The 27,075-nt window shown below is 40.1% G+C and overlaps 1 protein-coding gene across 1 annotated transcript in view; it reads right to left on the minus strand.

Annotated features, from left to right (window-relative positions):
• Positions 1-26,733, minus strand: part of gli2a (GLI family zinc finger 2a) — a 29,578-nt gene extending 2,845 nt beyond the window's left edge. Inside the window, exons 1-9 of the mRNA XM_063005590.1 lie at positions 26,637-26,733; positions 23,172-23,369; positions 14,020-14,221; positions 13,718-13,913; positions 11,933-12,043; positions 8,803-8,931; positions 2,969-3,118; positions 2,647-2,811; positions 2,216-2,497 (exon numbers count right to left, since the gene is read on the minus strand). Of these exons, the coding sequence (XP_062861660.1) occupies positions 2,216-2,497; positions 2,647-2,811; positions 2,969-3,118; positions 8,803-8,931; positions 11,933-12,043; positions 13,718-13,913; positions 14,020-14,221; positions 23,172-23,369; positions 26,637-26,718 (1,515 nt within the window). The 5' untranslated portion in view covers positions 26,719-26,733. The remainder of the gene's footprint in view (positions 1-2,215; positions 2,498-2,646; positions 2,812-2,968; positions 3,119-8,802; positions 8,932-11,932; positions 12,044-13,717; positions 13,914-14,019; positions 14,222-23,171; positions 23,370-26,636) is intronic.
• Positions 26,734-27,075: the final 342 nt, after the last annotated feature.

Raw genomic sequence — 27,075 nt, forward strand, 5'->3', positions numbered from 1 at the left:
TGCCTTAACATTAAAACCACCTTGTTTCTACACTCACTGTCCATTTTATCAGCTCCGCTTACCATATAGAAGCACTTTGTAGTTCTACAATTACTGATTGTAGTCTGTCTATTCCTCTACATACCTTTTTAGCCTGCTTTCACCCTGTTCTTCAATGGTCAGGACCACCACAGAACCACCACAGAGCAGGTATTATTTAGGTGGTGGATCATTCTCAGCACTGCAGTGACACTGACATGGTGGTGGTGTGTTAGTGTGTGTTGTGCTGGTATGAGTGGATCAGACACAGCAGCGCTGCTGGAGTTTTTAAATACCGTGTCCACTCAATGTCCACTCTATTGGACACTCCTGCCTAGTTGTCCACCTTGTAGATGTAAAGTCAAGAGACAATTGCTTATGTATTGCTGCTGTTTGAGTTGGTCATCTTCTAGACCTTCATCAGTGGTCACAGGATGCTGCCTGCAAGGCGCTGTTAGCTGGATATATTTTTGGTTGGTGGTCTATTTTCAGTCCATCAGGGACAGTGAGGTTTTTAAAAAACAGCATTGATGTGTCTTATTCACTCATACCAGCACAACACACACTAACACACCACCACCATGTCAGTGTCACTGCAGTGCTGAGAATGATCCACCACCTAAATAATACCTGCTCTGTAGTGGTCCTGGGAGAGACCTGAACATTAAAGAACAGTATGAAAGGGGGCTAACAAAGCATGTAGAGAAACAGATGGACTACAGTCAGTAATTGTAGAACTACAAAGTGCTCCTACATGGTAAGGGGAGCTGATAAAATGGACAATGTGTGTAGAAACAAGGAGGTGGTTTTAATGTTGATGTTTAATTTAAAGAGTGCTTCTTTATCGTAGTGTAATCACAGATTATTTTTGTTCAGTATACACAGTGTCAGCCTCTTAATACTACTTAATACTCCTAATAGTACTTTCATGTTTAATGTCCTGTTTTTACCATTGCACTACAAAGGAAACCAGCAATTCCCTCAGTAACAAAGAAAGAGAATGGAGTATGGTAAGATAATATGGATGACTTCAAGTGGACGACTTCAAAAAACACTACTCCCACAAATACAAAGAAAAGTTTAAAACCCATTTCTGCATATTTTATGAAGTGGGAAAATTGGGTCACATGCAACAACAAAAATGTTTAAATAAAGCACCTTTCAATACCTTTCTTTAGTCTGCCTTGCATAACAGATAATACAAATACAGCAATGAGGCATAACATTATGACCACTGACAGGTGAAGTGAATGACACTGATTATCTCTTCATCACGGTACCTGTTAGTGGGTGGGATAGTGGGGCAGCAAGTGAACATTTTATCCTCAAAGTTGATGTGTTAGAAGCAGGAAAAATGGGCAAGCGTAAGGATTTAAGTGAGTTTGACAAGGGCCAAATTGTGATGGGTCAGAACATCTCCAAAACTGCCGCTCTTGTGGGGTGTTCCCGGTCTGCAGTGGTAGTATCTATCAAAAGCGGTCCAAGGAAGGAACAGTGGTAAACCGGCGACAGGGTCATGGGCAGCCAAGGCATATTGATGGACGTGGGGAACGAAGGCTGGCCCGTGTGGTCAGATCCAACAGACGAGCTACTGTAGCTCAAACTGCTGAAGAAGATAATGCTGGTTCTGATAGAAAGGTGTCAGAATACACAGTGCATCACAGTTGCAGGGCTGTTTTGGCAGCAGAAGGGGGACCAACACAATGTTAGCAAGGTGGCCATAATGTTATGCCTGATCGGTGTATATGGGTATTAAAAATGAATATATGGGTATTACAAATACAAAAAACACATGCTGTACTGGTGAATTGTGGATTAATGTATATAACTACAAAAAACAAGATACAGATTGTCCTCACCTGAGTACTGTCTGTCCATTTAGAGCATTTAAAAGCCAGGTAAATAAAATTTAATTTCACATTAAACATAACACTTTATGACCACATCAGAGAAAACTCCAACATATTTATTTGGATCTATATAATATAACATCTTTATAATAACCAACAATAATGAATAAATAAATAAGCGTTAATGAATAAGTAATTTAATATACTAAGTAAAACATAAATTCTAATCAGCTTGTGATTACAAAGCTTTGAAACTGTGACAGCTCTAACAATACCAAATATTTCAACATGCTCAAGTATTTGTTTAATAGAGAATAATGCTACAGAAGGTGAATAAGTGTTCTTACCACAGTTTTCTCAGTCTTGATCGAACTGACTTGCAGGTAATCCTCCCCCCCTTTGGTGGTGCTGTTGGCTTCAGATAAGCCCTCTGTTCCTCTTCCAGAATGCTTATGGTTGACCTCGTTCTCTGCATTTCCTTTAGGTGGCTGGGGTTTTGTTGGAGCATCGCTGCGTTGCTTCTTTGTTACGTGTGCTTCTGGACCATGTACTGTCTTAACATGTTTCCTGAGAGAACTAGGGTCTGTGTAGCGCTTTGTACAACCTGGGATCTTGCAGATGTATGGTTTCTGCATGAACGTAAAAATAAAAGCTTAAATTAAATGCTTAGATGATGATACTTTTTGTTCACGTGTTATATACTTATGCTTGAAATCTAAATAATGTAACATTATTTGGACTAATCTTAATGCAGGATTAAATAAAACAAATATCAAACCTCGTTTGAATGTGTGCGGTTCTGGTGCTTGGCTCGGTCTGAAGCGTTGGAGAAGGCTTTGTTGCAGCCCTCATGCTCACATACATACGGCTTCTCTCCTGTGTGTGACCTCAGATGGGTCTTCAGGTTCTCTAGTCGAGAGTATGCCTTGAAGCAGCCTTCAAACTAAAGAGAACATTGAGAGATGGGATATTCACAAAAGCAGGACACCACACTAGCCATGCATCTGTGACATCTATGTATTGTATTAACATCAAATGAAAAATGAGGGCAGTCTTGGGTCAGGGAAGATAGACTACTTGGAAGAAGATATACTACTTACTGTGCACTTGTGAGGTTTCTCTCCGGTGTGTCGTCGCATATGGACTACCAGCATGTACTGGGCCTTGAAAGGTTTCTGTTCTCGTGAGCATTCCTTCCAGCGACACACAAATTCCTTCTTCTCACCATGTATATGGTCATTATTGATGTGCTGTAAGGAGAGAAGAGTCTCTTTTACACTCCAGTTTGACATATTGCTATTCAGTGCTCATAATGGTGTTCTGAGCTATCATTTCGTCTAAACCATAAAAAGTTCCATCCATCAAAGGGACACAATAATTCTGATACATTACACCTAAACAAAGTGTAATGGTAATGCTGACTGCACTTAGGTAGTAGACCTGGTTGTGAAGAGCATTCATCCAAAATGGGGTTATAAAAACCCCTTCTTCTCTAAAAAACTACATTAGCATCAAACATTATGTCACTTCTGACCAAACGGGTGTGTAGTTATATAGCTGCTTAAATTAAATTGGAAAGTAAATTACATTTCAAATAAATTACATTAAATTCAGAGTTACATTAGAGTTACATTCTTCTGTATATCTGTTCTTTGTACTTTTTGTCAGGTAAATAAAGGTACAAAAAAATAAACGAGTCACGAATTCTTGATATTTTAGCATTTTACAAAATGTCCCAACTTTTTCTGAAAATGGGGTTTGTATATACAAGTTTTACACATACACATACACCGATCAGCCATAACATTAAAACCACCTCCTTGTTTCTACACTCACTGTCCATTTTATCAGCTCCACTTACCATATAGAAGCACTTTGTAGTTCTACAATTACTGACTGTAGTCCATTTGTTTCTTTGCATGCTTTGTTAGCCCCCTTTCATGCTGTTCTTCAATGGTCAGGACCCCCACAGGACCACCACAGAGCAGGTATTATTTGGGTGAAGGATCATTCTCAGCACTGCAGTGACACTAACATGGTGGTGGTGTGTTGGTGTGTGTTGTGCTGGTATGAGTGGATAAGACACAGCAATGCTGATGAAGTTTTTAAACACCACACTGTCACTGCTGGACTGAGAATAGTCCACCAACCAAAAAATATCCAGCAAACAACGGCCCATGGGCAGCGTCCTGTGACCACTGATGAAGGTCTAGAAGATGACCAACTCAAACAGCAGCAATAGATGAGCGATCGTCTCTGACTTTAAATCTACAAGGTGGACCAACTAGGTAGGAGTGTCTAATAGAGTGGACAGTGAGTGGACACGGTATTTAAAAACTCCAGCAGCGCTGCTGTGTCTGATCCACTCATACCAGCACAACACACAACCACCATGTCAGTGTCACTGCAGTGCTGAGAATGATCCACCACCTCAATAATACCTGCTCTGTGGTGGTCCTGACCATTGAAGAACAGGTGTACAAAGTGCTTCTATATGATAAGTGGAGCTGATACAATAGACAGTGAGTGTAGAAACAAGGAGGTGGTTTTAATGTTATGGCTGATCAGTGTATGTTGTAACACTATGTTGTGAGGGCAGTGGTAGCTCAGTGGTTAAGGTATTGAACTGGCAATCAGAAGGTTGGTGGTTCGAACCCCACCACCGACAAGCTGCCGCTGTTAGGCTCCTGAGCAAGGGCCTTAACCCTTAATTGCTCAAATAGTCCTAAGTCAGAATTGTAAGTTGCAAATGTAAATGTGATGTAGGAATTTCAGCAGACACTCAAATGAAAAAAAAAAGCATTTATGTAAGACTATGTTAGATTATTTTAATGTATTACATGCATCACAGTGAGACTGTAAAATGTTGTGTGGGTAGAATACATCCCAAACAAACCCAGTACTATATGGCAACTGGATACAATTTTGCAGGAGTGAAATACAATCTTGAAGCAAAGGCGGGGAATGGTCTCATACTTGGCTTAAGCGAGCCACTATGTGCTTCTAATATCTGTTTTTTGACTCAAAATTAAAGCTGAACTAAACTGGGCTTGAGCTTTACTAGGCCTTCTAATTTAAAAAGTCATCTGCTATGGTTGAAAAAGACAGGAGCTTGTTGGTGGTTAGGAATGCAGTTCTAATCCCAGGTTTATGCTCCTCCTCCTAAACTAAAACCATAATTAAAAGTTATGGAGAACGATTACTTGGAACAAATAAAACCAAACACCATGTCATTATTTTGCTTTCTCAAGGTGTGTAATTTGATGTGCATGGAAAATGCACAGATTAAAGCCTTAGTACCAATGAGGGCTTGTACTGACGAGGTATTTGACTTGTTGCTGTGGTTTCTGAACACAGTACTTTACATTATAATTCAATCCCCACCTATGCTTTGCTAATAATTATACCCATTTCAGACACGCTTACATTTCCTTATGCATTATATCTACAACCCCAAATCAGAAAAAGTTGGGACAGTATAGAAAATGCAAATAAAATGAAAATGCTCCTTACATTTACTTTCACTTTTATTTGATTGCAGACAGTTTAATATACCTAATAATATACCTAATTTAATATACCTCCATTCCTGCATTTCAGGCCTGCAACACATTCCAAAAAAAGTTTGGACAGGGGCCATTCATGGCTAGTAATGAGGTCAAAAAATAAATAATGACTGTTATCAGCAACAAGTCCAAAAGCCAGGGTCTGTCATGGTATGGGGCTGTGTCAGTGCCCTTGGCAAAGGTAATTTACACTTCTGTGATGGCAGCATTAATGCAGAAAAGTACATTGAAATCTTAGAGCAACATATACTCATCTTTTTCAGAGATGTCCATGCAGGCATGGCTGCGGAAGAAGAGGGTACGGGTACTGGACTGACCTGCCTGCAGTCCTGACCTGTCCCCAATAGAGAATGTGTGGAGAATTTCGAAACGAAAAATGTGACAACGACGACCCCGTACTGTTGCACATCTTAAGACGTGTTTGAAGGAAAAATAGGACAAAATAAAAGCAGAAACACTAAATCACTTGGTATCCTCGGTGCCAAAGCGTCTTTTAGGTGTGGTGAAAAGGAATCGCAACATTACCAAGTGGTACATGCTTTACTGTCCCAACTTTTTTTTGGAATGTATTGCAGGCCTGAAATCCAGGAATGGATGTTTATTATTAAATAAAATGAAGTTAAGCAGACAAAACATGAAATATCTCAGGTTCATCCTGTCTGCAGTGAAATAAAAGTCAATGTAAGTAATGTAAGTACATGTAAGAATGTGTTTTTATTATTTGCATTTTCCATGCTGTCCCAACTTATTCTGATTCGGGGTTGTACTTTTTTAATAAAATCAAAAGATTTCTAGACAAAAAAGTTTGTAGTCAAAAACAATTGCTCATCTGGAACAATTTAGACATAATGCATTTTACTTTGGGCAGTGTGATTCTACAGATAGGTGGTTTAGAAATTCTATACCTCTTTAACTGATAAAATAAGGCTCTTTACAGAGAATTGCAGGCATATTTGGACAAATGCTGAATCTGGCTTGTTTAGTTTAGGAAGCTAGGAATGGCACCACCACCAGAGGCCTCCCCACTGACCCTTAAACCTCTTCTAACCCTTGTTTTTTTTCTGTGAAGCCGGCAAGGCTCCAAGCTTCCAGGCCTGTATAAAAGTCTCACAGTTTGTGAGTGATTCTGTCATGGTGTGGAACACAAGCTGTTAATTACACAGGGGCTGGTCTGAAGAGTCATAGCAGAGCCACATTAGGATTGCTGGCATGAGGATGGATTAAGTACTGGGCCAAAGCAAGGTCAAAGTCCAGGGGGAATTTAGAGAATGAGGCCATGGGAGTGTTTTAAAGTAAGTGTGTGTATGTGTGTGTCTTAAGTGAGATGAGAAGGCTTTAGCATAACTGGCTGCATGTCTGTGGGAATCGATCTGTTCATTACCAACACGAGTCAGCAACAGGAAAAAATCTGTTTCAACACTGCCTCCCCTGAGCAGGCTAAATTGTCATAGTCACATCTGTACAGCATTATGGTAATAAATATACACTCCAACTATTTGGTATTGTTCAATTTGTGGTACTTCACACAACTTCTGCATTTGGAGAGAATAGAGATTTATATTTACTGAAAATATATACTGCCACCTTTAGTTATTGTTTAATTTGAAATAATTCATAAGACTTTAGGAGGGAATAAACATTTATAGAGTGTACATAGGGTACATTCAATTTTGATACTATGGTCATTCTCCATTCCAAAATGATCAAGGCCCATTCACACTAAAGTAACAAATTTGAAAGTAACAACATAACGTTGCAAAACCTTTGATATTGTGGTGAACGGTGCTGGCTCGATGGATTAAGACAGCGGGTGTGGCTATCCTGGCGCTCCTAGCATGCCTTTTGCCACTCTTTGTGTAAAAAAATATGTAAAAAGTTATAAATATTAGTGTAAATGTTTAAGTATTTGTGTTTGCAACATTACTGAGTGTATATGTGTGATGTGGTGTAAAGCCTGATGTACTTTTTAATGTTATTTATGTGGTTATGTGAAGTTGTTTACTGGTGTTGTACTGTGTTAGCTAACCCAGCCCTATTGTCCTGTTTTAAGTTGAGTCAAAAGTTAGATCTCTGCTTCGCTCTGCCCTTGATTCACATCAAGTGCATTTTTTAAAAGTAACATTAAGTTCTAAACTTTGTATGAAAGTTTCTGCTTATTTTAGTACGTGTCCCCCTGTACATGCAAACTCAGATAGATGCCCTGTTTCACCTTAAAGAGCCAAAACAACAAAACAAGAGAGGCTTTAGCGTAAGTCTCTAAATGCCTTTTAGTGACCAAGAGAAACATCTATGAAGAGACCTGTAGATGGTAGTTCACTGATGCATGCCATCCAATCTGACAGAGAGTGGGAGGCTCTGCCATGAAGAATAGGATAAACTGCACAAATCCATAAGTGCAAAGACGTATTAAAGAAGGCTGTAAGTCTCACAAAGTATCCAATAAATACTTGCTAACTACGAAAGGAACCTGGTGTGTTTGCACCAGAAATGTCCAGAACTCACTACTGACTTGAAGACTCCAATTGCTTGATTATTCTTTTTGCTAATCATAATTATTAGTTTAAATTAATTTTGTGTACGTATAATTTGTAAATTCTATTCATAAAATTATTCTCCAGGCAACCCAAAGAGGATAAGTCCCTGCTGAGTCTGGTTCCTCTCTGTTTTTCTGTGCCACTGTCACCCCTGGCTTTCTCAACTGAAGTTTTTGGTCTATCGTCCTGGATTCTGCAAAGTTGCTTTGAGACAATGTCTACTGTAAAAAGCACTATACAATTAAATTTGACTTGACTAAAGACTTCTGTGGGCGGCACCTCACAGCAAGAGGGTCCTGGGTTCGATCCCCAGACGGGGTGGTCCGGGTCCTTTCTGTGTGGAGTTTGCATGTTCTCCCCGTGTCTGCGTGGGTTTCCTCCGGGAGCTCCGGTTTCCTCTCACAGTCCAAAAACATGAAGTCAGATTAATTGGAAACACTGAATTGCCCTATAGATGAATGGGTGTGTGTATGTGTGTGTGTGTCTGCCCTGCGATGGACTGGCACCATGTCCAGGGTGTTACTGTGTGCCGTGCGTCCATTGAAAAGCTGGGAAAGGCTCCAGCACCCCCACGCGACCCTGATTGGATAAGCGGTTAAGTAAGTGAGTGAATAAAGACTTTTGTGAGAAGATTTTAGATTTTTACCTAATTTCTACGTGTTGAAATAAACATTTCATGTTTTAACTTGACCTATGTTATTACGAGTGATTAAGTGCAGATTGAAGAGAATAATTACACCTGTTCAAAATTAAATCCACAACACAATGAAGTGTACAGTGAAGGTGTCTTAATACTTTCTGAATCCACTGTATATAACAGCAGACATCCCTTACATGCACTAACTGCTCCTGTGTGTCGTATTCTTTAGAGCAACCCTCCCAGTGGCAGTTGGTTTCGTATACAGCCTCTGGCTCCTGTTTGCACTCGTCCTTATCCAGATCTTCTCTCAGCTCTTCGTGGTCCTGTAAAAGAGGTCACACACTTGGTCAATTACGGGTGTATCACCATTTTTCACCAAGCACAGTAGCATACACTAAATTTGCCAGTGGTTTTGCATGGAAGACATACAGAACATAAATACTTTTTTTCTGAGAGAAATTTGCTTCAAGTTTTAATTAATTCAGACAAACAAAAATAATACTTTTTCATCCATATATAAATATTTCTGTAAAAACACTTAAATTCTGGTAGCCTGTATCAGTTTTTAGTACCAATTTGATACTTTGGCAGATAAAATTCTTTATTTATAAAATATATCAATAAAACTGCATGTATACATTAATTAAAGGAAACTAGTTACTTCAAGTATTTTTATAGTTAAGTAAATGATGCTTTTATCCCTTGTTTCATCCTGATTGTTAGTACGTAAAATTTTTACCCAATTGCATTATTTTTCCTCTCTACTGGTGCTGACCCCCGCTCCGATTGAGGAGAGCAAACTGACACACGCCCCCACGACACGTTTGCAGTAGCCGACTGCATCTTTTCACCTGCACAAGGCGAGTTCATATGCGTATCAGCTTTGTGCATGGAGAGCCACACCCTGATCAGCATTATTCCTCTACTCTGTGCAGACGCCATCAATCAGCCAGTGGAGGTCGTAATTGCATCAGTTATGAGGTCCCTATCCAGCATTTCACTCCCTGTATGAACACCAGCCAAACGTTGTTCATGTAGCCGTTCAGCCCAGCCGGGTGGCAGAGCTGAGTTTCAAACCGACGAGTTCGAAATGTCAGCTCTGGTATACTAGCGTGTTTTACCGCTGCGCCACCTAAGCGGCTAATAATTAAATTTTCAAGAAATGAAATCAATACAAAATAAATAGAAAATTAAGTATTTCTATACTTATTTTGTATTGATTTATTATTGTTTTGAGTCACTTTTGGAGTGGGCAAAATTAAATTATTTACAGTATGAGCATAGCATACTAGGATACAACAGCCAACATCTGTCATGGTAAGGGGGTACATCAGTACCTATTTTGTTATGGGTACTGATGCATCCCCATACCATGACATACTTACTATCTATCTATCTATCTATCTATCTATCTATCTATCTATCTATCTATCTATCTATCTATCTATCTATCTATCTATCTATCTATCTATCTATCTATCTATCTATCTATCTATCTATACTGGTGCTGGTCATAAAATATCATGAAAAAGTTGATTTATTTCAGTAATTCCATTCAAAAAGTGAAACTTGTATATTATATTCATTCATTACACACAGACTGATATATTTCAAATGTTTATTTCTTTTAATTTTGATGATTATAACTGACAACTAATGAAAACCCCAAATTCAGTATCTCAGAAAATTAGAATATTACTTAAGACCAATACAAAAAAAGGATTTTTAGAAATGTTGGCCAACTGAAAAGTATGAACATGAAAAGTATGAGCATGAACAGCACTCAATACTTAGTTGGGGCTCCTTTTGCCTGGATTACTGCAGCAATGCGGCGTGGCATGGAGTCCATCAGTCTGTGGCACTGCTCAGGTGTTATGAGAGCCCAGGTTGCTCTGATAGTGGCCTTCAGCTCTTCTGAATTGTTGGGTCTGGCGTATCGCATCTTCCTCTTCACAATACCCCATAGATTTTCTATGGGGTTAAGGTCAGGCGAGTTTGCTGGCCAATTAAGAACAGGGATACCATGGTCCTTAAACCAGGTACTGGTAGCTTTGGCACTGTGTTCAGGTGCCAAGTCCTGTTGGAAAATGAAATCTGCATCTCCATAAAGTTGGTAAGCAGCAGGAAGCATGAAGTGCTATAAAACTTCCTGGTAGATGGCTGCGTTGACCTTGGACCTTAGAAAACACAGTGGACCAACACCACAGATGACATGGCACTCCAAACCATCACTGACTGTGGAAACTTTACACTGGACCTCAAGCAACGTGGATTCTGTGCCTCTCCTCTCTTCCTCCAGACTCTGGGACCTTGATTTCCAAAGGTAATGCAAAATTTACTTTCATCAGAGAACATAACTTTGGAACACTCAGCAGTCCATTTTGTCTTTAGCCCAGGCAAGACGCTTCTGACGCTGTCTCTTGTTCAAGAGTGGCTTGACACAAGGAATGCGACAGCTGAAACCCATGTCTTGCATACGTCTGTGCGTGGTGGTTCTTGAAGCACTGACTCCAGCTGCAGTCCACTCTTTGTGAATCTCCCCCACATTTTTGAATGGGTTTTGTTTCACAATCCTCTCCAGGGTGCGGTTATCCCTATTGCTTGTACACTTTTTTCTACCACATCTTTTCCTTCCCTTCGCCTCTCTATTAATGTGCTTGGACACAGAGCTCTGTGAACAGCCAGCCTCTTTAGCAATGACCTTTTGTGTCTTGCCCTCTTTGTGCAAGGTGTCGATGGTCATCTTTTGGACAACTGTCAAGTCAGCAGTCTTTCCCATGATTGTGTAGCCTACAGAACTAGACTGAGAGACCATTTAAAGGCCTTTGCAGGTGTTTTGAGTTAATTAGCTGATTAGAGTGTGGCACCAGGTGTCTTCAATATTGTACCTTGTCACAATGTTCTAATTTTCTGAGATACTGAATTTGGGGTTTTCATTAGTTGTCAGTTATAATCATCAACATTAAAAGAAATAAACATTTGAAATATATCAGTCTGTGTGTAATGAATGAATATAATATAATATAATAATATAATATAATATAATATAATATATATAATATAATAAAATATAATAAAAGTTTCACTTTTTGAATGGAATTACTGAAATAAATCAACTTTTCCATGATATTCTAATTTTAAGACCAGCACCAGTATATACAGTATGTATATTAATCAGACATTTCATTGTTTATGCAAAGTGTAATATGCATTCTTGTTAAATACTCATTTAAAGTTTATTATTATTATGTGAACTGTTTCGTCTTCGTAGAACTAATCTGTGTCAAGTAAACTTTTGTTAAATAAAGTATTTAATTTTAATACCTGAGAGAATGGAGAGACTGGACACGGCGCATCCGCTTCTGTCTTCACTTTTGACCTCTTGGTGATCATGGGATTGACTGTGCTGCTCACAGCTGAGTCTCCTCCAGCATTCTAAGGAGTCAATTGTTCGACAGAAAGAGAAAGAACCAGAAAGTAGAAAAAGAAATACCTTTATGAATCATATTGGCACTGCACCAACTGGAAATGATTCTACAGAGGCACCATGCCCAAAATCCCATCTTTTAAAAAGCAAAATACAACAAAGACTAAACAATTTAGATAACCCTATGTGCACTCATCAAATAAAAATATGAAAAAAAGAGAAACACACCAAGCTCTTGGAGCACAAAGTTTATTCACATAGATTGAAGAAGATGAAAATCCAAATCCCACCCAGCAACCAGAGCAAAGTAATGTTTTCCATAACTCTTCAACTGACAGATTTTTTTGTATGATATGCAATGGAAATGTGTTTCTCATCAGTGTGTCAGTGTGGTGAAATAGAAATGGAATGAAAATTGATTTATTGGGTGTCTGGATATGGTGAAAGTGGGTCAGTGAGTTGGAAGACGTTTACATTCTAGGCAGCCATAATGTTTACATGAAAGTAATAGAGGAGATGGATGCAACACTTAAAACTTTGGATGAAGAACACTGCAGCATGGGAAGAGCATGATTTTGCATTTCCACATACACAATACAAGTGCTATGAGGTAGTGTATTTGGGCCTGACCCACACAAAAGCTACAGTACCCCTGCTTACCCTTATAACCCTTATACTGATCAAAATCATTCAAAAACACCGATTAAGCATAACATTATGACCACCTTCCTAATATTGTGTCCTCCTTTTGCTGCCAAAACAGCCCTGACCTGTGGAGGCATGGACTTCACTAGACCCCTGAAGGTCTGCGGTGGTATCTGGCACCAAGATGTTAGCAGCAGATCCTTTAACTCCTGTAAGTTGCGAGGTGGGGCCTCCATGGATCAGACTTGTTTGTCCAGCACATCCCACAGATGCTCGATTGGATTGAGATCTGGGGAATTTGGAGGCCAAGTCAACACCTCAAACTTGTTGTTGTGCTCCTCAAACCATTCCTGAACCATTTTTGCTTTGTGGCAGGGTGCATCATCCTGCTGAAAGAGGTCACAGCCATCAGGAAATACCGTTTCCATCAAAGGGTGTACATGGTCTGCAACAATGCTTAGGTAGGTGGTACGTGTCAAAGTAACATCCAGATGAATGGCAGGACTCAAGGTTTCCCAGCAGAACATTGCCCAAAGAATCACACTGCCTCCGCCGGCTTGCGTTCCTCCCATAGTGCCACATGGGACAGTCTTTGCTCCCCACGTGCATCAATGAGCCTTGGGTGCCCATGACCCTGTCGCCGGTTTGCCACTGTTCCTTCCTTGGACCACTTTTGATAGATACTGACCACTGCAGACCAGGAACACCTCACAAGAGCTGCAGTTTTGGAGATGCTCTGACCCAGTCGTCTAGCCATCACAATTTGGCCCTTGTCAAACTCACTCAAATCCTTATGCTTGCTCATTTTTCCTGCTTCTAACACATCAACTTTGAGGATTAAATGTTCACTTGCTGCCTAATATATCCCACCCACTAACAGGTGCCATGATGAAGAGATAATTAGAGTTATTCACTTCACCTGTCAGTGGCCATAATGTTATGCCGGATCGGTGTACATATAGATAATTGTTTAATTCATGTTTTTGTTCATTCAGGACCACTTTTAATTTAGCAGCAGTTCTCTCTTTCCAACTCACCTGGCTTGCATCTTTGCTGGCGACATTGTTGGTGCTATGAGCTGTGGTGGTTCCGATAGGTTGTTGGCGGCTAATAAAGGCTGGAGTGGGTTGGAGAATGGGTGGTGTATGCCCAAATGCACTTAGCCCCCTTTGCTGAGACAGCAGCTGCTGGTATGCCACCGGCGTAATAGGGTGGGGAAAGGTAAAGGATGGACTGATAGGCAACAGAAAAATAGAAAAACCCTTAATGTAAGATTTATATATGAAAACATGCACATTGGTAATTTATAGCAAGCAAATATGCCATCAAGCGTTTGTACCTAATGGCTCCGACAGAGAGGTGTCCGTAGGAGCTACTGGCATTGGAGCTGGATCGTGAGTTATTGATGTAAGCCACCAGAGAGTTGGGTGAGGTTCGGATCATGGTCTGCAGGTCGATGCTGGCATCTGACAGTGGCGAAATTGAAAGTGCTCGCTTTCGACTCAGTCTGGGCGTCAGCCTGGGGCTTGGGAAACGGGACACTGGAGGAAGAAACAAATGCAGTATCCATTTAAACACTCTGATTTCGGTAAAGTCTTTCTTCTTTTTTTCCTCCCCTTTAATTCTCTTTGTGGTTTGGGTACAGGGCTATGTGTATGATGGCAGGAGTGATTTGATTTACCTCCTTTTATCAAAAGGATCGCTCCCGCACTGCTGCACTAAATAATTAACCAGTCAAAAGGTTTACTGTAATTGCGTTGATACTAATCTTCCCAAGCCTGATTCACCGCAGCAAGTTAAACAGTGGCAATTTAGCAACTTCAAGTACATAATCAAGGAGCAAATACTTAGAGAGGGGTCATGAACTACCAATTTGTAGCAGACCATGAAAACAAAGAATTAAGGCTGACCTGGCTTGATTTTTTTGTGTTTTGCATTACTTATGACCAGACCTCCACTTAATTTCTTACAGTTGTACAGCTATTTGATTTTTTTTGTATTTTGTTGATGCATTTTCTTCCCTTTTTCGTTCTTTTTTAGCGTGTCCAAGTGCCCGATTGCGTCATGCTTCCTCTCCACCAATGCCTATCCCCGCTCCGATTGAGGAGAACGAAGCTAACCCATGCCCCCTCCGACACGTGGGCAGCAGCCGTATGCATTTTGTTACCTACACTTTGACAAGTGCAGTGTGGCTCAGCACTGTGTACGGAGAGACACACCCTGACAGCATTCTTTTCCCGTCTTTGTGCAGGCGCCATCAATCAGCCAGCAGAGGTCATAATTGCATTAGTTATGAGAGAGTCCCTATCTGGCTTTAATATCCCACACCTATATGAACAACAAGCCAGTCGTTCATGCGGCTGCTCAGCCCAGCCGGCAGGCAGAGCTGAGACTCAATACGATGTATTCGAGATCCCAGCTCTGGCATCACAATGTGTGTTTTAACCGCTGCGCCACCTGAGCTAATTTAGTCTAATTTAGACGTGTGCATGTTCCTGGGCTAGTGCTAAAGCAGATGTGTGGTGCTGTGTCACTTTCTGGTGTCTGTATGACTGAGGGAGCCATGTAGCCTATGGGAGACTGAAAAAATAGAGGTGGCTGTTCTAATTGGGAAGTTGGCCTGATATGCAGCTTTAAATTTACAGACACTTTATGCATTTACAAAAGAGGAGGCAATTACTGGTGACATCTGCTGCACTACTTTTAATTGGAAATCCTTTGTGCAGGTTTGGAATATTGTATTTTGTGGGTGTTGACCGTTTTTTTCAGCCCTCCGGTTCTAGCTGTTACTGAAATAGCCTTTATAGGCCTCCCAGGGCTAAGCTGCCACTGCCACTGGCCAAAGGAAGCCTACCAAGAACCCAGTGTTGTGTATGTTTTTTCTATAACAACAGGCTTTTGAAACTCTGGATTACAAGTGTTAAAAGAGGTGTAATTCTGCATGGTTTCCCAGGAAGGCAAGGCCTGCAGTAGGTAGTCTGTGGCTCTGGCAACTATACTCTGACGTCTTCCAATTCTTGAACAGTGACCCTGATTTGAGGTAAAATAGGCCTTTTTAGAAGCAGAGCAGACACTTAAGTGCTGCACTGCCTCTGCCAACGGTGCTAAACTGGACTGCTAATGGACTGTTGTTTTATCTTGAGGTGGTTCTGACGGAAACCTGTTTACTCTCTTGAGGTTAAAGACTGCAATTTGAGACTGCAGTGCCAACAATGCTGCTCCTACTAGATGGGATGGGTGTTTGCACCAAAAATGTCCAGAACTTACAACAGACATTATCACAGACTGGACTGAACTCCAGATTGGAAGAACTCCAATTATTTTTTGCTAGTTACAACTTTAAGTTCAATTTAATTTTGTGTTTGTATGATTTGTTTAAATCCTATTTATTTAAAGTTTACTTCAGACCACCCAAGAAGGATGGGTTCCTGTAATTCTAAGGGAGTTTTTCCTTGCCCTCAGCTTGCTCAGTAGGGGTTTTTGGTCTGTTGGTCCTGGATTTTGTAAAGTTGCTTTGAGACAATGTTCATTGTAAAAAGCGCTATATAAATAAATTTTACTTAACAATTTTTTGAATGTTTGAACTGATGTACCCTCTTGTATTTATACAACATCAAAAAAATATTATAAGCACTTTTCCCCTTGAGCTCATTTAAATAATCTTTTGGTGTTTAACCCTATCTAATTAATCCATAAACACTGCCATTAATTACCACAGCAGGTGTTATTCTAACAAATGTCCTTCTACTTTGTAGTAAATGTAGAGGGGGGCCTGACCTAGGCCGTGTGGCAGGGCCATGCACACGTGCAAGTGTTCTGCAGTGTAAACAAGAACCTTTTCTTTTGTGTTTGAATGTCTACATTCCAACAGGTTTTTGTTGATAACCGGACACCAGATGTTTGCTTTGGCTGCTGGTATACTGTGGATTTGATTGCCTGTTGGCTCCACTACACACTACACATGAGTACACAATGAGCTCCACTTCTCTCTTTTCATTCTCTTTGACTGTTCCTCCTAAAGCATTACAATTAGAGATGCAATCTAAGATCGGGTTCTTCTGGGTTTAGCTAAGTCAGAGTTGCCAACAAGTCGGGTGCAAATAGATTATATCAATCCATTACTATTGCTAATCTTATATATTTCAATTAGTCTCAATGAGTACGACTACTCAAAACACTGCATGTGCAATTCAGTATAATTGTTGATAGTTTCTCTATCACTGAGAGAAAGGGGCTGTTTTGTAGTCTTTATGATTTCCCTTGGCATGTTGCCCAGTTAGGCCCATGGCCTTGATTAGCATGTACACACAATTGGCACAGGCATGAATTCAGCATTGAACTGAAGTGTTTTGTTGAGTTTAGTCTGCCCGATGCACACATTTCAGAAACTGCAGGAGTTACCTAATTGAAATTGAACTGTATTATATATAATTTGTTATGTTTATTCATTTATTTACTTATTAATAAACTTCATATGTACATTTTGTTGGTAATGGTTGCTATGGGTCTAATGCCTCTAATGTCACGATAACATTGAATACAAGACAAAACACACCAAATGCCAAGGTGCCATTCGATTCCAGGGGCCTACTCATTTACACTCACTTACCTAGAGGAAACAGCCAATCAAGGTGTGTATGTTTTTGGTATGTGTTAAAAAAAACAAGAAGAAATTTGGGGGTAAAAAGCTTGTGTAGAAAACGATAGGAAAGCCATACAGATGCAGAAAGAAAATGCACTCTACAGCAGCGGAACCCAACCATTTTTGCACCACGGACCGGTTTCATATAAGATATAATTTCACGGACCAGCAGGGGAGGGAGGATTTAATTATACTGCTTATAAATAATGTAAAATGAGCTTTTTTCGCGGCAACAAGATGGTGCTCCCACCTAGGGGTGATCCGAAACAATAACATCCGAAATAGAAGCAGTGAAAACTGCTCTTCTAGCTATCTCTAATTATTCATTCTTTCTGTGCTGCCCGGTAATAAATAGCTGGTACCTGGGCCCCTTCTGAGTATAAGCAATTGTGCAGCACCAATACTGTCTGTAGTGCCACAAGTCTGCTTTAAATAAGACTTCCAAAAATTTGTCCCTAACAGCACCGTACTTATTTTCTAAGTTTATTCATTCATTCAGTCATTTATTCCTCTATTAATTAGTCATTCATATATACACTCTACCTACACACTCAGTATGTTTCTTATAGTCTGATAACTTATTAGTGTCTTACCCCACAGTACTGATTATGTTGTTTATGGCAGTTTATTTCATACTTAATTCATCTGCAGCAACTATTTTATTCTGTGAGGTTGCAGTGGATCTACAGCCTAAAATACTATGCGTAGGGCAGCTATATTAAGGACATCACACTCATTCTTTACATTCACTTAGACCTAGGGACCATTCGATGTAGCCAGCCTATATATTGGCATTTTGGAAGAAGGGGAAAAACAGAGTATCCAAAGAAAATCCATTTAATCACAGGGAGATAATGCAAAACTCTGCTGCCCTCAGAACATGTCACCTGCCTACATATAAAGTGAATATACATGGTGTGCTTATAGATTATATTGTTCTTTATGCAGCTTTATATTATTTTATATTATAATTATTTGGTTAACAGGCTGACCAGTTATCACCACTTCCACTACCAGCCTGCGCTACCAGGGAAAAAATTCTAACTGAAACTCGAGCCAGCTACTCGATCCACCAATGTGCTTTAACACAATTACAAACAAATGCTTCTTTCTCTAAATCTGTCAGAAAACTGAAAAGTGTTGTGACCAAAAACAAAATGAGTTTAATGTGGTTCTAAGAGGTAGCAACACTGGCTATCTACCTTACCAGCTTAGTCAAAGCACAATGCAAAGACTCAACACTGCACTGAGCTGAAAGCACAGTTTTGTACCCATGAGCTCAGGTGACGTGCAATAATGCTTATGAGTGCAGTAACTTTAGTTTTAAGGCTAGACTGTATTGCAATCAGGTATGGAGAAAAAGAGGTATTGGGGTTAATGTCCTGCAAGGTTCGAGGATTTTGTGGTCTTTATGGCATAAATAAAGAATAATGCTAACAGGTGATGTTACAAAGCATTAATGATTTAGAAAATCAGACTAGTTTACAGTAAAACCTACTTTAAATTCACTTGAAAAGTCTGTGTATGATTTTTGCTGGACATTTTGGAAGTAATTTTTTCATGTGTGTGTTTCTCTTTCTAGTGAAGTTACCATTTACAGAAAGACATAAACCTGAGACCTCTTGTCCTGTTGGCTAATAGTCAAATAGGAATGATCAGAAAACAAGAGCCACACTTTAAGTTCAGCAAGAAGTCACTCTTGTGGTGGGTCTTCTGAATTTATTATTGCATCAATTCACTCTTAAATATGCATCTGAATTTTACTGGCCCTTCATTCCAAGACAAACAGTGAGTTGTGCTTTGCATATTTATCAGGCCTTCGCTCTGCTGAAGGGGCTCCTTTATTTGAGGGCTGGTCGCCAAGCCATTAGCTGGCACTCTTACTCAATGAGAGCCCTGTGTCTGTGGGACAGCATGGAGAGCCCTGGGCACACTAGTGCTGAAAAGGAGACCACATCAATTCGGTCAGTGGATGAGGCCGAAGGCATGCGTTCAGGAGAAGAAAGCCATGTGCTGTGTTGGTGTTTGTGGGTGTTTTTGCACAAACAGACTTCACTCCACAAACTGTAGACATACAGTTTGGTGGAGGCCTGGGCTTGTGGCTGCAGATGCATGTACTCTAATGACCATCTCATCAAGGTTGTGTTTGATTAGTGGAATGAGTGGTAATTGCAGTAAGCAATGTGAGAGTGATGGTGTGCCGTTTTGCTGGAAAAGCAAAGATTAATGCAGGACAGGCATGGAACAAATGAGGCGTCATTGAGAGAGAAACATGACTTTTTGTGGCTCACCAGTGCCAGTGAAAGCAAAAGGCATGATTATTTACATTAACAAATTTGCTGAACAGACACTATGAGCTAATTCTCAAATTTACCCATCATTTATCTCTCTGTGAAGTTTTAACTATTCATAAGATTCAATTCATTAACACCTTTATGTAAAATTATAGCCAAATCAAAGCCAAAATGCTTTTTAGCTTTTAGATGGCCCTGCTTACTTGAACAGGTACAAGATTACATGATTATATGGTCAACAATGGGCATATAAAGGTCAACTGGGTCTGTTTATTGTTTTTATAATAATACATTTTTAAATGAAATAAAAAAATAACTATCAATGTATCCTGTGGGGGTCCTGACCATTAAAGAACAGCATTAAAGCAGGCTAAAAAAGTATGTAGATAAACAGATGGACTACAGTCAGTAATTGTAGAGCTACAAAGTGCTTCTATATGGCAAGTGGAGCTGATAAAATGGACAGTGTGTGTAGAAACCAGGAGGTGGTTTTAATGTTATGGCTAATCAGTGTATGTATGTCACCATTAAACAGCATATAAACTTCTGGCTAACTGGATGATGTATAAGACAATGTAAGCTTACATGAACTAAAATCCCACATATTACTATCATACACTTTACATGCTCTCTCGGTGCGAGGCTGTCTCAGGGAACTGGGTTACTTTTAAGTCCAGCTGCAGGTAAATATTTTGCCCACTGCTTGGTTGTTGGGCGCTTCATATGGAATTTTGTACATATATTAAAAATGCACCAACTTTGTTGATACAGTGGGACTACCACTGTTATACCCTGCTTATAAAACAGCATAAGCCAAGCCATAAAACGGCTTTAACCAAGCAAAGCTGTAGCTCCTTTGGGCTGCTTTATCTGGTTGCCCTGTCTGACAAAGATGTTGTTAGTCTAGCCTCACTAGAACCAGAGTGATCAGAATTAAAAATTTCAGTATGTCTGCAAGACATTCAAACTCAGTCAAACTTAAATAATTTTTAATAACTTGGATGGCATGTTTATTGCGACTAGGGCTGCCACTAACGATTAATCTATTTTACCGATTAGTCGATTAATCTAAACAACCAATTTTCCTCCAAAAATGTCGGCACAAAACTAAATGTACACAGGGTTTTGTCCACAATATCAAATTCTCAAGTGCTCCATATTAAACAAAGTGCAACATGTGTTTATGGCATTCCGTACACAAAGCAATGTGCTTAAACTTATAGCAGAAATAAAATAGTTAGAGGTAGGCACGTCTCATTACGTCTAACGTGCAGTAAAGACAGAATGAGCCCAGATTCTAATCTACACATTCACATGAGAAGCTTTTTGCGATTTGAGCGCTGCGGCAACCACAAAAAATGCCAGCCCAACGCAGCAAACTGAGTGGCGCCTGTTGCTTTTCACATAAATGCGCCCTAAACTGAACTCGCTAAGGAATACGGTATTCCAAGGTCTCGCGATTAAGAAGCTTAATGAAACAATATAGACGTGCAACATCGTGCTAGTGCTGCTGTGTAGTATGCAACAAGTAGTGCTGAGGGAAATCATATGAATGGTTATATGAATGGAGACATTGTAGAAATTAAAAGGGATCATTTATAAACAGTTTTAAAAACGATGCGTCGACGTCATCGATTAGGTCGACCAATCGCGGCAGCCCTAATTGCGACCCTAAATAATGACCCTTATGTGAGGAAAGCATTTTTTGAGACCAGCACCTCTGGAAATCAAATTTATGCCACACTTAAAACTGAAGGCACAAAAGATTTAAGAAGTAGAGAACATTACTAATTATGTCAGCATACAAACCACTTGAAGGGTGCTACATACCTGCCATAACACTACTTCAGAAACAAAGAGCAGAGATGAAAGCTCTGCCACAGACTCTAGTATCCATAACCCCAAGACTTTCAGACACTCCATATAAGGTTATAGTGGATGTGTAAAGATGTTACTTATAATAACAAAGCACACCTGTTGCATGGTCTGAATTTGAGGCCACAGGAGGAACACCTCATAAATGACTGGGAATGCACATGCTTATAGACAATTTTGACTTTGATTCATGTTTTCCACACCATCAGGGCTGAATACTGAAAACCAAATGTTTCAACCAAACAATTTGTAATATGTTCCCATCATTATTCCAGTGTTTGTTTTACAATTTGAACTGGCTTATGTCTAAACTAATTTATTAAAAAACCCCAGCATCCAAGCTTTCATTTTTCTTAAATGTAAATATTAGTAGTTTTACATTTAAGCAGTAATCCAGCATTTTCATTATTGATCAAGGAAGAAATTAGCATGGTGTTGCTGACTGCTCTGAGACTTCTACTATGAATAACTAAACGACTGTTCTGTGATTCTACCTGTACAAGAGCAACTCACTTATTCATTTACACTGATCAGCCATAACATTAAAACCACCTCCTTGTTTCTACACCCACTGTCCATTTTATCAGCTCCACTTACCATGTAGAAGCACTTTACAATTCTACAATTACTGACTGTAGTCCATCTGTTTCTCTGCATGTTTTTAGCCTGCTTTCACCCTGTTCTTCAACGGTCAGGACCCCCACAGGACCACCACAGAGCAGGTATTATTTAGGTGGTTGATCATTCTCAGCCCTGCAGTGACACTGACATGGTGGTGGTGTGTTAGTGTGTGTTGTGCTTGTATGAGTGGATCAGACACAGCAGCGCTGCTGGAGTTTTTAAATACCGTGTCCACTCACTGTCCACTCTATTAGACACTCCTACCTAGTTGGTCCACCTTGTAGATGTAAAGTCAGAGACGATCGCTCATCTATTGCTGTTGTTTGAGTTGGTCATCTTCTAGACCTTCATCAGTGGTCACAGGACGCTGCCCACGAAGCGCTGTTGGCTGGATATTTTTGGTTGGTGAACTACCAGCACAACACACACTAACACACCACCACCATGTCAGTGTCACTGCAGTGCTAAGAATGATCCACCACTTAAAAATACCTACTCTGTAGTGGTCCTGGGAGAGTCCTGACCATTGAAGAACAGCATAAAAGGGGGCTTACAAAGCATGCAGAGAAACAGATTGACAGATGGTAAGTGGAGCTGATAAAATGGACAGTGAGTGTAGAAACAAGGAGGTGGTTTAATTGTTATGGTTGATCAGTGTACACCCACTTACAGAAAATTTGAAGCAGCCAATTCACCCACTAGCATTTTTAAAAAAAATTTAAGAAAACATGCTTAACTCCACATAAGTCCTAACTGGAAGCAGAAATCAAATCAGCGTCATTGGATCTGTGCGACACTTCAAGTTCCACTTGTGACTTCATGTTGTGTTTATGGTAAATGGATGCAGGGGAAGAACAAATGATAAATGTGTTTAATAGTAAAGAACTACATCAAGCAAGAAAAATGATCAAGCTGTAACATTTTTTTTCTGTAAATTTTAAGTCATTAATGTAGAACCTAAATTACAACTCAGAAACAATTGACCATTCAGTTTTGATTCCAGCTTTGCATGCATGATTGACACAGTACTGGTGGGATTTATGTCTGGGATTTACTCACTGTCCACAGGGCTCATGTAGTCTGGAAGATGTGCTGCAGCTGCAGCGGCGGCGGCAGCGGCTGCCCCTGTCTGCATGAGCAGGTCTCCATACGGACTGCGATGGTTGGCCATCAGGTGATAATAGTCGGCTGGGTTCGCCCCATGCGGGGGAGGAGGGAGGCTGAAAAGACCCCGTTCTTTTAGATGCTCATGAGTCACTGCGCAAGAAAAAGCAAACGGTTACACTGGAAGGTCAGTGCAATTTCTTACCTTACAGTCTAATAACTGCACTAAACATGTGGTTTGGGTAAAAGTGATGTAAGTTGATGTAAGCAGAACCATACAAACAAAGTTGTGTTTTCATGACTAGACTTGTATAGGCCTGGATTCTTGACCCCTAGACTGAGGGGGTCATAGCTCTGTTATGCTGTGGGGTGTGGGTTTAACGCTGGCATGCTTTGAGTCCGCAAGTGTCTTTTAGAGAAAAGGGTTTGGCCTATTTGTTTTTATTCTTTCATCATACCAATCAGTTATTCTGACTGCAGCAGCTCGAGTGCTAACCAGAACTAGAAAGTTTGGTCATATTACTCCTGTTCTATCATCGCTACACAGGCTGCCAGTTAAATTATGTATTGATTACAAAATACTTCTACTAACTTATAAATCACTACATGGTCTGGCTCACTTTGTTCACAAAATGCAGGGTTACTTATAGTTCCTAGAATTAAAAAGATCACGGCTGGTGGAAGAGCATTTTCTTACAAAGCTCCACAACTTTGGAATAATCTCCCTGCCTCTGTCCGGGACTCGGACACAGTCTCAATGTTCAAGTCTAGATTGAAAACATATTTATTTACTCAGGCTTTTCATTAGTCTTGTCAAACTAAACAAGCAAACTTAGTTATGCTGTAATAATTAGGGGTGCCGGAGTCTAAAGCTACTCACTGTAAAACTGGCGTTTTACTCTTAACGATTTCACATTGTAACTACATCTTCTGTGGTTTTACCCCGAGGTGGTTCTGACGGAAACCTGTTTACCCTCGCGAGGTTAAAGACTGCAAGTCGAGACTGCTGTGTCAACAATGCTGCTTCTACTAGATGTGACGGACACCTGGCGTGTTTGAACCAAAAATGTCCAGAACTTACAATGGGCTTTATCACAGACCGAACTGTATAATGAAGAACTCTTTAAGAACTTATTTTTTTGCTAGTTATAACTTTCAGGTCAATTTAATTTCGTGTTTGTATAATTTGTGTAAATCCTATTTATTTAAAGTATCCTCCAGGCCACCCAAGAAGGATGGGTCCCTGCTGAGTCTGGTTCCTCTCAACATTTCTTCCTGTAATTTTAAGGGAGTTTTTCCTTGCCACTGTCGCCCTCGGCTTGCTCAATAGGGTCTTTTTTGGTCTGTTGGTCCTGGATTCTGTAAAGTTGCTTTGAGACAATGTCCATTGTAAAAAGCGCTATATAAATAAATTTGACTTGACTTGACTGATCGATATGATAAAACTGACAGAAATGCTGCCATGCACATTGCTATTCAGTGCCTTTTATCTACTTCTTATGTGCTTTAAATGTGAGTGTCTTTAAGACCAATTTGTTGGCCACTTAAAGATTAAGATGTGCACTTCTATGTTCACTGGAAGACTAATCAGAACTTAATTATACCGTGTAGTGTAAGTGTTACATCCATTCATAGCTTTTAAATGATATGTAGAACGTACTAGGCTTTAAGAAACCAATGTGTCAAGGGCAATCCACACAAAAAAATGCATTTGTTTTTTTTTTCTGGCTGGCTCGAATAACCATTAGTGCCTCTTGTCTAGTGTTTCCTCTCCCCCATCCAGCATGCTCAATGAAAAGGCCATTCGTGTCCATGCTGGTCGTGGAGGGAGTTCTGGCCCGTTTCTATGCCCCCTGGGCCTCTAGAGCACTCTGGGCCATTTCTGACCCATCTGCTCTATCAGAAACAATTAGGCCAGGTCATGGTAAAGGAGAACAGACACGTGTTTGTGCTGAATTCATGGCAGAACAAGGGCGTTTATTTTCTCCACAGCCGTCTCTTTAGGGGCCCTGAGTAAAAAAGCTGAGGAGTGTGGCCAAGTCAGGCCTGCTGAGCCCCTCAGGGGAATCTGGGCCATGCACTGGACTCCAATATTACTAAAACAGTCTAATCCATACATCTGAGAAAACGGATCTCAAAACTGATATTTTAAGGTTCACAGCTTCACAATAAAACTGTAATACAAATAAAAAAGTCATTGATTTATTAACCATGGTGTGTTTTGCCACCACTTTATTCTGTTCAGGGTTGTGGTGGAAACTAATCATTTAAAATAGCATTACCTTTTTATTTTGACACATCATTAATCAGTTCTTACAATTCAGTTTGATGGAGGTCCTTGGTACTTTGGTACAAAAGAATCATGTTATAGAGACTTGAGAGTCTTTATCTAGGCTCACTAATGACGATTTGCATAATTTTTTTGGCTATTTACTCAGTGATGCAATCTTGTATGCATTACTTATATAACTGTAAAAGCAGAAAGCTATTACTGCCAACAGACTGTCGAAGATAATTAATCTTAGATTCGGCCAACTCGTCCCGACCTGTTTTTTTTTTAAACATGGTAACAAGAGCAAAGCTGCCTAGATTGTAGGTAATATTTTGGGGGAAATGTGTCTCCATTTTCTTTATAGATTTACATGGGCCTACTCGTTCCCACATTTAAGTCTCGAGATTTGTTTTAAGTTTCAAAGGGTATTTGACAGGATTAATGACCATAACAGAAGAGATAAGCCCTAATGTAAACTTACACAGGCAGAGTGGTGTGGTAGTCTTTGTAGTGTCACTGCATTTGTAAAAGAGCTATTAACAGGGAACCATTAGCTCTTCTTCCTTCCTAAGTATAGCCTGTACCTTTTTCTTTAATCCACTTAATGCACAGCTCTGGATTATATACTTAAACATCATTAATACTTTGTCATTCCAACAATACAGTGGATTTTGGGCCACAAAGTCCCATTTTTAAACAAGTGTGCCAAAATGGGTCATTTAAAACCATTAAACATACAGAATCCAAGAATAACTTCATAATAAATACCAGAATATAAATATATAGAACTAAATACTGAAAATAATCTAGTGTTTTTCTGGAGAATGTGTCATGCTCAAGGAACAATAGGCCATGTTTAAGGACAGTAAGATCGGATGACTAAATCAGCCCTTGCTGTTACAACAGCAACTCCTCCTTTCTGCTTAAGGCAAGAGCATGTGGGATGTAGAAATCCAAGTTAAAACCCTCTGTAGGATTCCGGCACTGGCTGGTGAAAAGATGTGATCAGTGGTTTCACACGTGTTCCAGGAGGCATGTGCTAGAACACAGACTTTCTTTGCCAACGTGACTGTAGTGTATGCAGAAGCAAGGATTCACAGTGGGCAGGGAAAAAGCAGTAAAGCAAAACCTCTTGGTGTTTGACTTACCATCAGATGGACTGAGGCCTCGAGCCGCAGAGAGGACGGACAGTGTGGGACTGTTGTGCACTGAGCGCAGGTACTGTTCCATGTGGGGGTTAACGTAGGCATGTGGTGGGCTAAACGGGGACTCCCCTGTGGCTGCGGCATGAGGAGACACTCGGATCAGGGAGATATCCGAAATGACCGGACTTCCAGCTAATACAGCAGGTCTAGAAGAAAAGATAAAGATGTGCAAAAAGCACACTGATATTAGTCCATAATCCATCTAAAGGGCAATGGTGCCTTCAGATGTTTAAGCCATTTTAAGCTTTGCACCTCAAGCGAATTCACAGATTGACAATGGATTAAGGCCGAAGCTAGACACTCTGTCTCCCTGACAATCAAATACTGTTATACATAGACAAAAGACTTTAATCAAATAGGTCCATAGGTGATGAAATCTGAG

Source organism: Trichomycterus rosablanca, chromosome 12 (genome assembly GCF_030014385.1).
Source record: "Trichomycterus rosablanca isolate fTriRos1 chromosome 12, fTriRos1.hap1, whole genome shotgun sequence".
Classification (NCBI taxonomy): domain Eukaryota; kingdom Metazoa; phylum Chordata; class Actinopteri; order Siluriformes; family Trichomycteridae; genus Trichomycterus; species Trichomycterus rosablanca.